Below are 15,785 nucleotides of genomic sequence, written 5' to 3' on the forward strand. Positions count from 1 at the left end.
TTCCTGTGAATTATGTGGTAGTGGTGATGGTAAAGAAACTTGGGAAGAAAGATGAATTTGTATGACAAAGGGCTTTACCTTCTGCTTCCTATTTGACTTTTATTGCCAGAAGAAAGAGTTTATTTCTCTATCAGGGTTTTGTTCCTGATGTCTCTTTGGACTGGTTTCAAGCAGTGTGGCAAATAAATACACAAAATGGTTACTAGGCTGCCCCGGGATTCTCCACTGTTCACCTGGCATGAACCTGGTTTCTTGTGCTGGGCAAATGGCTATTTACCAGATGGCTCTAAACACATGAATTCCAAACCCTTCTGTTTGTTGCCCACTTGAGTATGCCACAAACTTGTGCAAGGGCATGTTGAAGAGGAATGTGCGTAATGAATGAGAGTGCAGGCATCTGTACACTATACATGTTCCAAATAATATATGCACACACTTGTTAAAACCTCATGTGCAGAAACTAGTTGCTACAAAGTCCAAGCTGCATTTAATGGTCCGTCAAGTCAATTTGCAGAACTTTTGTACATTCCCATGACGCTTGTATTAAGGAGTCTGGGGAAGAAACAGCCCAGTTTGCTCAGACAGACTTGGCAGTGGGAGATGGTGTCTCTATAAATGGGGATGAATCATCTGTCCCTATGCTTTGCTTGGGACATGGTAGCTCGAGGACCCTGCTGTGGTGTAAGACAGGCTGTGGAGATGTACCTTGGGAAAGGAGCTTAGTCCCCACCAGAGAGCATGGTGTCTGGCAGAGTCCTCTTTGTTTTTAAGGCTTACTCCATGCCATGGGACTGGTCTGTGGCTTCCAATGTTTCTTCCTCCTGCCAGATTGTGGTTAGAATCTTTTAACTGTTTGTGGATTTCTCTTATCAGCTTTCTGTGAGAGCCAATCATTTCTCTGTAGTCACTGAACTGTAGTACACTGCTCTGGAGCTATGTTTTGCCATTGCCACACTTAGGCTTTAGTACAGAAACTTAGATATCCTCTGAGAGGATCTAGGTATTTAATCTGTACATTAGCATCCTTTCCTAAATGGCTTTATTCCTTTCATTTAAAAGTAGCCCCTTTGCTCTAGTAGGACAAGGGAATGGGGCTTCCCTGGGCTCACTCTTCTCTTTTCTCTATCACACCCTAACTGATCTATTGGGAAAAAGGTGTGTATGGGAGTCTTGGAATCTTGAAACTTACCACTTTATCTTCAGATCAGTGAGGACACAGAATGAAAGAAAATTATTTTATCTGAATGGAAGGTTTCTTTTTGCTCTTCCCCACCCCTCAATTATTGCTTTTTTTTGAGGGGGGTTGCTCTGTCTACTCAAAAGAAGTCTGTAGGTAGCCAGTAATTCAAGTCTTAAACATTCTCCATTTATTTTTTAGGCACCATGGATAGCTGGGCTTCCCTGGTGGCTCAGACGGTAAAGAATCTTCCTGCAATGCAGGAGACCTGGGTTCGATCCCTGGGTCAGGAAGATCCCTTGGAGAAGGGAATGGCTACCCACTCCAGTATTTTAGCCTGAAGAATTCCAAAGACAGAGGGTCCTGGCAGGCTACAGTCCATGGAGATCACAAACAGTCAAACACAACTGATCAACTAACACTTTGACTTTCACGTGGGTAGCTAGGGGGATAGTTCCCTGACCAGGGGTTGAACCCCGGGGCCTTGGCAGTGAAAGTACCAAGTCCTAATCACTGGACCATCAGGGAACTCCCAAGCATTCTCCTTTTAACAGTGACTATTTAATGGGTCTTTTATTCTGACTTTCCAAGGAAGATAAGTAAATGAAAGTCACTCAGTCATGTACAACTCTTTGAGACCCCATGAACTATTCAGTCCATGGAATTCTCTAGGCCAGAATACTGGATTGGGTAGCCTTTCCATTCTCTAGGGGATCTTCCCAACCCAGGGATCAAATCCAGGTCTCCCATATTGTGGGTGGATTCTTTACCAGCTAAGCCACAAGGGAAGCCAAAAGAAGATAGGGTCACCACAAAGCTTAATCACTCTAGTTTTCTAGGAAAGCCTAAGGGAAGGTAGTAGTTTTGAAGGAGGGGAGTGAGATACAGACTTAGCCTTATAGGTAATGCTAAGTTGGGGATTGGTCAGCCTTTCTAAAGACTGAAGTTGAATTTCCCTGCTATATCTTGATGATCCTTAAATTTTGTTTTTCATCTCTGCAGTCAGATGCCCTGGATGCAGCTAGAGGGTGATTCTCTGTACATATCCCAGGCTAATTTCATCCTGGCCTATCAGTTCCGCCCAGATGGTGCCAGCTTGAATCGGAGGCCCCTGGGAGTCTTTGCTGGACATGATGAGGACGTTTGCCACTTCGTGCTGGCCAACTCGCATATTATCAGTGCAGGAGGGTAAGTGCTGCAGGCTTCTCCTTCCTTCCTCCTCAATATTCTTCAGAGACCTTCTGCCTGCTGCTGGCTTTTCTGTCTCTACTCCAAAAGGATGAGTAGGGAGACTAGAAGAAGGGGTAATGTTTTTTTTCCATTTAAAGCAGGTACTTAATAGGGTAAGCTGGAAAAGGAAAACAAGAAGAACCTTTAATGAAAAGGGAACCTGGTTTTGATACTCTCAAGGGGGAGATTTGTTTTGTCTCTCAGCTTTCTTCAGCCCCAAGTGTACTGAAGAAGTAAAGATATCTAGAAACTCAGCACCTTATTGGGCTGAATTGCCTAAAGCTTAGCAAATTGGAAGTCATTGGAGATTTGGTCTGTTTCTATAGACTTGTTCTCTTCCTGCAGAGAAAGTAATTGGCTCTCAGGGGTTGGCTTCTTATTTCTCTCCTAGAGATGGGAAGATTGGTATTCATAAGATTCATAGCACCTTCACTGTCAAGTACTCAGCCCATGTACAGGAGGTGAACTGTGTGGACTGCAAAGGGGGCATCATTGTGAGTGGCTCCAGAGACAGGACAGCCAAGGTGAGATCTCCTCCTTACATAGTGCTATTCCCTCTTGTCTATAGGGAGTGGAGGGGGTGGATAGGAGCTTGAGTTTCAGGATTGGCGGAGGGCATTGAGTTGGGGCAGCAGGGGAATGGCACAATAAAGAACTCACTTATGTGCCTCTGGCATGCAGCTTGCCATGCCAGGCTGTGTCCCTGCCAGCTGGCCTGGGAAAGGAGTGGACAGTGGCTGGGAAGTTTGCCACTCACTTGAAATGTGGCGTGAACTCAAAAACAGAGGGCCTGGCCAGCTTTTCCTCCCTGAGCTGAGTTTCCTCAAGTTTGTGGGTTGAGTTCTAACCCCAATATTTTATTTTAAAATCTCCCACCTTTTGCTCACTCTGTGTTTGGGAAGGTTAATTTTTTTACCACCTTGTTTATAAGGAATCGGGCTGATAATTAAAATGTGTTTTTACTGCTTCTCTGGAGAGTGATGTGGTTAGTAAGCAGTGGAAAGACAGTGAGAGGAGGGCATTGTTTGTTGTGTCATTGCCAAGTTGCCTGGTCGAAACTCAGACATCTGCCAAGGCCCAACAGAATGAGACTGATAAGTAGCATGACCCCTGCTTTATGGACTCAGCTCCTTCGTGTCTGGGTTAAATAGGCTTCCACATGTGAGACAGAGAAGAACTTTCTCCATCTCTGTGTCCATCCCTTGCCAGGGCTCATACATGCCTGGTCCTTTGGGGCTGCTGTGGGAACTTTGCTGACAATTCAGTTGATGGTGCAGGAAGCTTGATAGGTTCTTGCTTGTGTGTTTCCCAGCGTCTGGAGACTCCACATTGCTAACAGGAGCAAAATGCTTGTCCATGTCAGCTAATGGGGCTCTAAGACACATGGGGCAGAGGACTCAAGAGAGAGAAGTTGCAGTCTTTACTAACTTCTGACTCCATGTTCTCTTTACTGATTATACCTTCATGTAAAAATGTTGCTAATTTATGTAAAAAGGACTAAATATGTTCCTTTCTATTTAAGGAAGTTTCTCCTCCCTTTGCTAATATTTTTCTTATACTTTGTATTCTGTCCGAGAAATGTGCTCATCAGCACAGGGAGCCTGAGAAAAATTCAGAAAATCTTTCAAACCAACATGGAAACTGAATTTCTTTTATCTGAATCCTCCACCCCATACTTATTTCACATTTCTAATTGGTCAGCATCTTTGTACCATTCCTTGCAAAAAGACTAGCCTTAATTTTGCTATACTTCTCAGAAGACAATTTTCTTAGAAACCTTTTGTACATGTGTGACCTAGACATTCTTGTCTCATTCTAGCATCGTATCGTCATGGCTTCAAGTTTCTCTGGGAAACCTTCAATGATCTCTGTTTCGTCCATCCGTTTCTCTGTAGTCTGCCACCCAGGGCAGTGCACAACTAAGTTTTATGACCATATGTAGCAATTCATAGTATAGACTGGTTACAGTTGAAGATTGACAGCAATTTTACTTGGAATATTGGGTTAGTTTCATGTTTTAAGTACAACTATTTAGTGTTTTAGAGTTTTTAAGCATTAAAATCAGTACTCTAATTCTCAAATTGTCACTATAGTACATTCCTATTCCTTTTGAAGATTTCTTTTTAGTCAGTGACAGAATTCTTCCCTAGGTTCAACTCCAGGAAGCTAGTCAGCTATTTTTGGGGTTCCCAGTGACCTCTAGGCCAGCTCATCTTTTCTGGCTTTCAGTAGCTGCTTCTGTCCCCTCCTTCTATTGTTGTCTTTGCATTTAGCCACCTTCATCTTCCTGGACCATTTTCATGTTACCCACAGTTAGCCTTTTATAACTGACTCTCCATTTCTTTTTGGTGACATCTGTAATTCTCCAGCTGCTTCTACAGGTTTCTAAAACCTGAACCTACATAAGAACTTACTCATGTTCATCAGTAAACATCTGTAGGCCCCTGACCCTGACCCAAGTTTCAGAATTACTGTGACTTAGCTTGGATTGCCTCTCTGGACTGACTTTAGTGAGACTGGCTCCATCCTGAGATGTGATAGAATGGTAGCTTACATTCCTGCTGGGTCTGGGGCAGGACTGATCATTTGTTCGTTTTCTCCCTTTTTTCTTCATTCTGATAAGTGCCTACTCTATGTGAGGCTTCAAAGGGGAAGAAGATGGTCTTTCTTTAAGGGGCACTGAGACTGCATGCACTAGCTATGAAGCTGGTTGGAAGTGGCCAGGTTAGTGAAGCTGTAAGGCTCTAGGGAAACGGCCAGAGAGTTTTAAGTTCAGAGGGTTCACATCTGACTTGGAAGGGGAGATTTTATGAAGGAGGGGACATTTGAACTGTTTTTCTTATTTTTATTTTTTATCTTTTAGGTATTTTTCAGTGCATAGGTTTGCTTTTTTTGTTTTATAATAACATAGAATGTACAGGCACTGTGCTAATAAGCCCTTTACATTTATTCATTTTCTCATTTTATTCTTTACTGTAATTTTCCCCCACATAATTATAGTCATAATATATCTTTTTAAAATTAATTATTATTGGAGTATAGTTGATTTACAGGGTCGTGTTAGTTTCTGCTGTACAGCAAAGTGAATCAGTTATACATATACTTATATCCCCCTTTTTTTAGATTCTGTTCTCATATAGGTCATTACAAAGCATTGAGTAGAGTTCCCTGTGCTATATATATAGGAGGTCTTTATTAGTTATCTGTTTTTCATATAGTAGTGTGTATGTGTCAATCCCGGTCTCTCAATTTATCCTCCCCCCCACGTCCCCCTTGGTAACCATTAGTTTGTTTTCTGTATCTGTGACTCTTATTTTTGTTTTGTAAATAGGTTCATTTGTACCATTTTTTAGATTATACATACAAGTATTATCATACAATATTTGTCTTTTTTCTGTCTGACTTACTTCACTTAGTATGACAGTCGCCAGGTCCATCCAAGTTGCTGCAAATGGCATTATTTCTTTATTATGACTGAATAATATTCCATTGTATGAATGTACCACATCTTTATCCCTTCCTCTGTCGGTGGATATGTGTTGCCTATTGTGAATAGTGTACAGTGAACATTGGGGTACATATATCTCTTCAGATTATGGTTTTCTCTGGATCTGTGCCACAGTGGTATTGGTAGATCATATGATAGCTCCATTTTTAGTTTTTTTATGAAACCTCCCTACTGTTCTCCATAGTGGCTGAACCAATTAACATTCTTACCAAAAGTTTAGGAGGGTTCCCTTTTCTCCACACCCTCTCCAGCATTTATTGTTTGTAGATTTTTTGATGATGTCCATTCTGACTGGTGTGAGGTGAGACCTCATTGTAGTTTGTTTTGCACTCCTCCCTGATAGCTGGGTTGGCCTGTGATGCAGGAGACCTGGGTTCAATCCCTGGATTAGGAAGATCCCCTGGAGAAGGGAAAGACTATCCACTCCAGTATTCTGGCCTGGAGAATTCTATGCACTGTATAGTCCATGGTGTTGCAAAGAGCTGGGCACGATTGTGCGACTTTCACATAGTGTATCTTATGTATACCCTGCTGTGTCTACTTTATTTTTTAAGGTTTTCTATTATTGTTATAAATTATTGGTCATCTTTAATGGCTTCACAATGGAACTTATAATTTAGTTATTATTTTTCCTGTTGGATGTTTATATCTAGCTTTTCCTATAGTGATAAGAACCACCATTATTGATGCCTAATGCCTGCCAAATACGGTGCTTCTGTGCTAGGTGCTTTACACTTAGCTTCACTTTTCCACACTGCAGCCCTAAGAGATAGGCGTTACTACTACTACTGCTAAGTCACTTCAGTCGTATCCGACTCTGTGCGACCCCATAGACGGCAGCCCACCAGGCTCCGCCGTCCCCGGGATTCTCCAGGCAAGAACACTGGAGTGGGTTGCCATTTCCTTCTCCAGTGCATGAAAGTGAAAAGTCAAAGTGAAGTCGCTCAGTCCTGTCCGACCCTCAGCAACCCCATGGACTGCAGCCTACCAGGCTCCTCCATCCATGGGATTTTCCAGGCAAGAGTACTGGAGTGGGGTGCCATTGCCTTCTCCGAGAGATAGGCGTTACCTCCCATTTTATACATGAGGAAACTGAAGCTAAGAAGTTATAAAATATTCCTAACATCAGAGATACATAAGTAGCAACTAGGGTTCAAACCCAGATTTGTCTAATTCTAAAGCCCTTAGGAGCTCTTCCTGCTAATGCAGCTGCAGGGAATATTTTTATCATTAGGTTTTTCTTGATTTTAGGATAATTTTCCTAGGATAGAGTCTCAGCATTAGAATTATCGGGTTCAAGGCTTTGGTCAGTTTAAGGGTGTTTATACATATTGCCAGTTTTTTTTTATAAAAGGACTGTCTATATGTCCACTTCCACTGAGTTATATCTTCATCAGGGATGAGTCTGTTTGGATTTGACCACTGAAGGTTAAGATGTGATCAGCATACTCATATTTTGGTGGATGGTGTGCTTCTGGTGCAGGTCAAGAGGCCACTTTCCCTAGATTGTGCTTGAGAAATTGCAGCATGCTGCTGGAGCCACTCCTGGGAACCAGGAACTTTGTTCTGTGTTTTTTCACAGTGGGATCCATCAGCCTGTTCAGTGAAGGACTCTAGTGAATTCTGGCCTTGAGCCGTACTCATAGATTTTGTAATCACAGTCTTTAGTGTCTCCCCACCCACCCCCAATAAGAACCTGTCTCCTCAGTAGTTTGCATCAGTTCAGTTCAGTTCAGTCGCTCAGTTGTGTCCGACTCTTTGCGACCCTATGAATCACAGCACGCCAGGCCTCCCTATCCATCACCAACTCCCGAAGTTCACCCAAACTCGTGTCCATTGAGTCAGTGATGCCATCCAGCCATCTCATCCTCTGTCGTCCCCTTCTCCTCCTGCCCCCAATCCCTCCCAGCATCAGTCTTTTCCAATGAGTCAACTCTTCGCATGAGGTGGTCAAAGTACTGTTGTTTCAGCTTTAGCATCATTCCTTCCAAAGAAATCCCAGGGCTGATATCCTTCTCTCTTCCAAGCTGAGCTGATCTGAAAGAGGACATTAAATACATTTAGTTCCTACCAAAGTGACCTGATCCAAAAGAATGAGCCAAAATCATGACATTGCAGGAAAAGTTGTGTTATTGACCTTTCTTTTCTGCCCTTCTTCATTCAGTATCTTCTTATTAAATTTATTTTCTTTTCCCTATGTTGGGAAAAGTAACTCACACCCTCCTCCCCCTATCATAGACACACAAAACCTAAGAAACACTTTCTCCTTTTTAGAGAAGAGATATGTGATCCTAAGAAGTCAGGACCACCCCCACTCCATCACCTACCCCGTAAACTCAAGGAATGTCTCCTGAGAGTTCTTCCATCTAAGGTCCTGACTGACTTCCATGTGTTCCCCTTATAGCACCGTGGGGACCCTGAGAGGTCACTGATCCGTCTGGCTGCCTCCTCAGGATTCCTCCTCGGTTGCTGTCTGGGGACAGCCGTGTACATCTGAGGTTTCCTCTCTGTTTGGTTAGAGGCTTAGTCCCCTGTGTGTGTCATCTAGGGTTGGGTGCGGTGAGGGGGCCTTGTGCTTAATGGGAGATTTCTAAATGCACTGACCACTGAGAGGGCTCTGTGAGTGTTGATTAGAGTTAAGCCCAGAGTGGCTGCTAATGTACATTCCTGACTGATAGGGACCAGATAATGTGCTCCAAGCAATATTTTTAACCTGTAGGAGATATGGAAGCTTAAAAGAGTTAAGCTTTTTTGCTACTTTTGGTGACACTAGGTGCTAAATTCCCTGCTGACATGAATAGCGCTGGATTCTGGGTATTATCAACAAACAAACAACAACACACCACCTTCCCACTTTGAAGTCCTCTTCTTCCATTCTTCCTTCCCTTGGATCTTTCTCTTTTATTCCTGTCTCTCTAATTCTACTCTAATTTTGTCTCTGTCCTCTCTTACTGGGCCTTGATCTTCTTCCATCTATCTACCTCTCCAAAGTAAAATCTTGGTGACAGATAGGAAAAGGAAAACCCACAAACACAGGGAGGTTACTGAGAGAGGTGAGCCTCCCCTGCTAATGCTTCTCAGTCAGATCCCAGTTGAGGAACGTGAAACTGACTCCCTAGTATAGAACTGGCTGCTGCTTAAGGGTTCTCAGGTGGAAGTGAGAGGGTGGTTAGGATTCAGAGTTGGCGTCTCTCCAGGTGGTAGGTAAGGCAGAAACTGGAGAGGCCCCTCTGTGCTCCCCAGAGCTCTGTGTGTGCAGAACAGAAAGATTCTCCATTCCCCCACCCGCTTGGGACAGGGACTCCACCTGGTGCATCTTTCCAGCCCCCCAACCCGATCCCAGGCAACGCCAACGAGAGCATCTCCTCTCCTGTTTCCAGGTATGGCCTTTGGCCTCAGGCCGGCTGGGGCAGTGCTTACACACCATCCAGACTGAAGACCGAGTCTGGTCCATTGCTATCAGCCCATTGCTCAGGTAAGGGAGATGTTTTGGGGTATGGTTTTGTCCTGTGAAATGATGCTTTTATTTTACAAGGCAGGTGGGCGTCATCAGGAGAGGCTTGGGGCCCATGTCCACTTGGGCTTGTGTGCAAAGTCATGTTTATGGAGTAGATTCATTGACAACTGTAGCAGAAGTGCCGATTTTGATGATGGCTTTATCCTACCCTTTGGCCTGGCTGGTGTTTGTCTAGTTTTACCCATGACTAAGTCCATTCTGAAGGAGATCAGCTCTGGGATTTCTTTGGAGGGAATGATGCTGAAGCTGAAACTCCAGTACTTTGGCCACCTCGTGCGAAGAGTTGACTCATTGGAAAAGACTCTGATGCTGGGAGGGATTGGGGGCAGGAGGAGAAGGGGACGACAGAGGATGAGATGGCTGGATGGCATCACTGACTCGATGTACGTGAGTCAGTGAACGGGAGTTGGTGATGGACAGGGAGGCCTGGTGTGCTGCGATTCTTGGGGTCGCAAAGAGTCGGACATGACTGAGTGACTGAACTGAACTGAACTGAAGTGAGCTTTGGATCCTGACTTCTGCTTTCTAGGCTTTCTTAAACCGAGGCAGAGCCTCTCCCCAAGCAGGATACATAGACACCCTCTATGCACCTGCTCTATCAGAGTGTTTACCTGGTGTCTTTTCCCACTTTCTTTACCCTTCACTCCCCACTGAATGATCAATGGGAAAGCTGTAGGGCTGATACTCTCCAGCGTCAGGTTTAAGTCAGTCACTTGTTTTAGGAGAGAGTTGGTCCCCCTCTTTGCTCAGGCCCCTTCAGCCTTTTTCTTCTCACCCCAAGGAGGCTGCACCCCTCCTGCCCCTTCCACAGCTCTTTCAAATTTTTTTTCTTCCTAAAGAATTAGAGCCGATTAGCCACGTCATTAATTCTTCAATTTGACGGCTGATATAGCAGGACCTGAAACACATTGCTGACCTCAGAGCATGGAGACCCCATTCCTTAGCATATTGACGATGAGAGAAGTTAATTAAAATTCCACAGAGTGAAGGTGTCGGCTAACCTATAAACCTGTCGCGGTTCAGAACAAATCATTCTAGCAATCCTCAGAAAAAGGGAAGGAAAGAGCAGCAGGGAGTAGAGAGGCCTAAGTGTGTGGGAGCCAAGGGTGGAAAATGGAGCTGTTGGGCTCTGGCCCCTCCTCAGTTTCTTCCTAACGCTGCCCCCTTTAAAGCCAGTTAGCCAAGCTTGGGTGTCTGTGGGCTGGATATTTATAAGGGCGGGAAGTGACAGGTGGGCTGGTGACTTCATCTTGGTGCTTACCTGAGGACTTATGCTGGCTTACAGTAGATGGGTGGGCTGGGGTATGATTGGTGGTGGAGGGATGCTCTTCAGGCTGGAGATGGCCCATGTGCTTCTTGCATGTGGATATAGGCCAGAGACATGTACAGGCTCCCCAGCATCCCCATCTTCGTATTCCTCTACTTCTGCCACCTCCTCTGGAGTGTGTTAGGCTACCTGTTAACAGGATAGAGCGTGATAACTGTTGAAGATGATGTTGATAAGAGAGGTTGAGGACAGAGTCTGCCTTAGTCACTAAGCAGTTTTGATCACAATAAACTGACTTTGGGTTTTTTTTTTTGGCCACAACTTAGAAGCTGGATTTGAGGAAAGATCTAGCTCCTTAATATTACTAGCTCTGCTCTATAACCACCACTGCTACCAGCAGCTAACATTTATTAGTCATGTGTTCTATGCCAGACCCTCTGCCAAGTCCTTGATAGGCCCCATCTTTGAAAACTGAGGTCTCATGTTTTCCTACAGTCTCCTTAAGAGTCTTCTTGGTGTCCTTACATCTTGTTTTCTTGGTGTGCTTTCTTGCCCTGGGATGATTCCTTCACTCACTATTGAGTTGAACTTTTCCCCAAGTCCACAAATGATGTTTTGGACTATTTTAAAAAGTAGTTTGCATTTGGGATATTGTTGTTGTACTAAATGACCAGAGTATATGTTGGTATTCTCTTTGCTGCTTTTTGTCTTACCTCCAAAATATATTGGGACAGGGATTTTTCATCTTAGCATTAGATCCATTTCTTCTTACTGTGTCAGTGAATCTGAATCTTTCAGTAAACTCATCCATTTTCCCAGTCTGGAAAGACATTGCCTCCTAGGTGGAGGGCCTGCTCTGCGAATCTGGAATTCTGCTTTGCCGCTTGCAGAGTGGCCTTGGGTAAATGCTTGAAGCCATGGTTTGCTCATCTGTTAAATATGAATACCATTTCTTTCATAATCCTAGGTTATTGTGAAAATGATCTGAAATAATGAATGTGAAAATACTCTACAAAGCTTAAAGGGCTAGAGTCTTGTCAGCCAGAATATCTCCTGCCTGGTAAAGCATTTGTTTAGCGGCTTTGCTCTCGTGTCTCACACTTCCCTCAGGCTTCTCCTGGCCCTTATGGAGTCACACTGCTCTTTTGCGGTCTTCTTAAGGTGAGGACTTAGCAGGAGTCTCTTTCCTCTCCTTTTCCCCCCGTGGGGTTCCTGCCCTCCATGGCTGCCTTCTGTTCCCCTCCCGGCCACCTTTCCTATTGAGTGTGGTCGTCAGTGTCACTCATGTGATGTGGCCATGAACCCTGAGTGAGGAGCAGGTGGGCAGCAGCCGTCCTCCAGGGCAGGTGCTCCTCACCTGCCTGACAACGATTCATTCCCCCACTGCTCCTTGGTGTAGTGAGAAGGAACCTGGTCATTTGGGAGACCCAGCACATCTCATTCTCTTTCTTCTATTTAAAATAACTTGTCCGAGCTATTCATCGTGTTTATCTTTGATGCTGAGACTTATCTGCCTTCTTTTCCTGTGTGTGTACTTAGAAACTTGTAGCATGAAACGTGAAACCTCAAGCCCTAGGCTTAATTTGAGGTGTTCATGACTGAGAGAAAGCAGGTATTCTGTCCCGTGTCCAAATGTCAACGTTTCCTTCCTTCCTTGACCTTGAGTTCTTGATTTGTAAACACTCTTGGAGGATGATATTTAATACCAGTCATGTGCTTAGAGCCATGTTTAGGTACTCAAAAAACACAGAAGGAAAGCCAGTAAGTTTCAAGGTGGTAGGCAAAGACCTTTTCCTCTTCCTCCTACATGCCCTCCTTGTACCAACGTCTAATAACATCTTCTTGCACCAACACTAATGACTCTGTTTTTAGGATTTGTGACTTATAGATGTAGCCCTCTTTCGGTAGAGGAGGGCTAGTCTGGAGCTCTGTGATGAGTGCAAAGAGGACAGGTTGAGATGGAACAGAAGTGAGATGCTGGAGGTGGAAGGGCACGTGTCTGGGTGTAATTGTGGAGCTGGTCTCAGGATACATCTCCTGAGGTCACATGGAGTTCTGAGCACTTTTCCATGAGTATCACAGAAAAGCAGAGTTTTTAAAATGTGCAGTGCATTATATTGCTATTAAAAAATTATTTCTAGCTGAATATAGTAAATACTCAGAGTAGGGAAATGAATAACTGTTAAAGACTCGATTTTATCCCTTCTATTTTCCATCACTTTTTTCCTCACTCCCTTTCCTCTGTGTGCCCTGTGGACAGGGCGCTTGCTGTGGGGTGACTCTTCCAAGGGTCTTACTCAGTGGTGGGGAAAGATGGGGACACAACTGCAATGGTCGCTTGACTGTGGTGAATGTGTCTGCCACACACGCAACACACAGTAAACCCTGTAGCCACTGGGAACAAACACCCACTCTCCACAGAAATCCACCCGCTTGCTGAACAGTACACAGTGATGGCTTTCACATTCACCTGAAACTAGTGTGTCTTAGTTGAGGAAGAGAGAGGGGCATCCCCTTCCTGGCAGATGGAGAAATGGAGGCTCAGGGAAGGGTGCGTGTGGGATAGGGCTGAAGAGGCTCTGGTCTCCAGCCTATTGCCACTTGCTGTAGTGCTCAGGGAGGGCCATGAGGCAGGCCTCTGGGTCACCGCAGGGCCTTCACCCACCAGAATCTTGCACAGTAGCTGTGGCCCTTGAAAGGCTCAGTGGGGACCTGGGAACATTCCATTTCTGGAGGCTAGCTTGCGATAGAGAGGGGAAGGGGAGGAAGGTGGTATGCAGTCAAGGCTGAGCTCACTTGAGTAGCTGCGAGTGCTCACCCCAGGAGTGCCAGTGCACATGGGTCTTCAGTGCGCAGGGGCCCTTGCAAGCTGGCTGGGAGGCACCCTGGCGGTGAAATGAGTCTGGTTCCCTATCGCCCTGTTTGCTGAGGAGTGGAAGAGACAGGCGCCCACAGCTCCTCCTTCCTCTGCAGACACCTTATTTATTATTGCCCTCCAAGAAAACAGAGATGCTCAGCAGAATCCTTTCCCCATTTCTGAACAACTCTTGCTATCATATGAGTGCATGTGGTCAGGAAGGCTTCCCAGGACACTTGGGTTTTAATCCCTTCTCTCTTGTTTCTGTCATTAGGGAAACATATGAGTGGTATAGGCGTAGAAACTTGACATAGCTGTGTTATTAAATATAAAATATAATTTTGTGTAACTGTGCTCGCTGTGGTGGCCTGTTTGTTTTTGGGGGATTAGTCCAAGTCTGCATGAAATGTACCGATTCAAATTTGTAAAGTGAGTTGTGGCCTCTGGGGGCTTTTGATGGAGGAGCTGCCCCTTCTTGCTTCATTTCTCCCAGAGGTGAGGGAGAGTCTGGAAGGAAAGCCATCACTGTGTACTGTTCGGTAAGCGGGTGGATTTCTGTGGAGAGTGGGTGTTTGTTCCCAGTGGCTACAGGGTTTACTGTGTGTTGTGTGTGTGGCAGACACATTCACCAGCCTGTTGAAATACGCCCTTCTTTAGTGAAAGGTAATTGCATCTGGAGTTTTCTCTGACAGAGAGGTTTGAAAGATTGGGAAAAAAAAGGCAGCCAACTTTCAGTTTAGATTCTTTTGGTTCCCAGTGGTTCAACAATCCTTTGGCCCTAGGCTTCCTAACTCACTCAGTGATTTTAGCGAAAGACAAATCAAAAGTAAATGTTGTGTCCCTGAGTTTTGCTTTTGCTAGTTGGTGATAAAGAGCTGGCCCCGAAGGGGATCCCTAACCTTGATAACCTGAAGAAAGACTGATGGATGACGTTGTTGTGTTTCACACTGTAGCTGATCATCCTGATGGTTTGGCCCACAGCTTTCAAGATCTGTCTCTTCCCCCTTCCCAGGGTCAGGGGCTTGCTCAGGAAAGGGCACCTTCTGTCAGCAAGGAGGGGCTCAGGGTCCCCCTTTGCCAGGCTGAAGAGCATACTAGAGGGAGTCTCCTACAGGTGTGCCCTGCATGAGAATGTCAGGGACACAAAGACAGTGTGGACAGGCCAGAGCCTGGCATGGCTGGAAGGGGTAGCAGAGTGTCTGGAGAAAGACGGGAACTCTGTGACGCTTGGTGGGCCCACTGGTCCAGCCTAAGATGACCTAATACTGGAAAGAGACCAGCATAGGGAAACAACTGAATTGGAGTCTGGTCCTGCTGAATCTCAGGGCAGTGCCCGCCACCCTAGAGTTCATTGCCTGTGCTAAGCCAAGCCTCTCCGACAGACATATCCATCAGTAGCATGGATGAAATGCCACAGGGGTGGGTTTCACTTCCTCATGACCCTGGATTTCTGCCACTACCCAGGGCATATTGGGCACAGAGAGACTCATGTGCTGAGCTGCTGGCCTGAGACCAGCAACCCAACCAGCCCTGGCTGGCCCAGACCCCGTTTGTGGGAGCTACTCCTTCCCTGGCCAGGAAGGTTGGCTCAGTTGTGAAGAACTGGCTGAAATGAAACACTGCAACTAGAAGCAGAGGCTGCTGCAGAAAGTGGGATGCTGTGCCCCTGCTACAGATACGTTTCCATCCCTCAGTCTCAGTGTTCCATTCTTTCTTTCTCTGCTCTATGTCTGTCGCTGTCTCTCTCCTCCTGTCCTGATCTCTTTCTCTCTCCAGATACTTCTTAAGCATTATAGCATGCTAGACCCTGGGGAAACAACAGTGAACTAGACGGCATGGTCTGATGGAGAGACAGACCAGTCAAACTTAGCAAAGACGGTGCGCGAAGGTCAAAAATGGGGAGCACAACAGGTGGGAGGGATCAGAGTCTTCCTTCACTGCTACTGCCTGCACCTTCCAGCTCCAGTCCCTACCTGTACCGCTATTGCTTCTGCCCTTCCTGCGTCAGGAAGAAAGATGGCAATTTTCCTTCCGTAGCTGCGGCTGACTTTTCTGGGTTATGTGTGCAATGTGCCTGTTTTTCCACCTTTGATCAGTGTTCTGCCGACAGATAATTTAGCAATCACATCCCAAGGTGGAAGGATGGAGTTAATGTTAAAATCAGTTTTTTTTTTTTTTTTTTTACTCTTTAAACTTCAGTGGGTGATGAGGCAGAGAGGGAGGCAGGAG

At 45.4% G+C, this 15,785-nt stretch overlaps 1 protein-coding gene across 2 annotated transcripts in view; it reads left to right on the forward strand.

The window, feature by feature from the left end:
• FBXW4 (F-box and WD repeat domain containing 4) overlaps positions 1-15,785 on the forward strand; it is an 87,505-nt gene that overhangs the window by 20,328 nt on the left and 51,392 nt on the right. For both annotated transcript variants that reach the window (XM_018041142.1, XM_005698404.3), the window contains exons 3-5: positions 2,180-2,365; positions 2,799-2,931; positions 9,296-9,390. In XM_018041142.1, coding sequence (XP_017896631.1) covers positions 2,180-2,365; positions 2,799-2,931; positions 9,296-9,390 — 414 coding nt within the window. The remainder of the gene's footprint in view (positions 1-2,179; positions 2,366-2,798; positions 2,932-9,295; positions 9,391-15,785) is intronic.

This window comes from Capra hircus, chromosome 26 (assembly GCF_001704415.2).
Source record: "Capra hircus breed San Clemente chromosome 26, ASM170441v1, whole genome shotgun sequence".
Lineage (NCBI taxonomy): Eukaryota > Metazoa > Chordata > Mammalia > Artiodactyla > Bovidae > Capra > Capra hircus.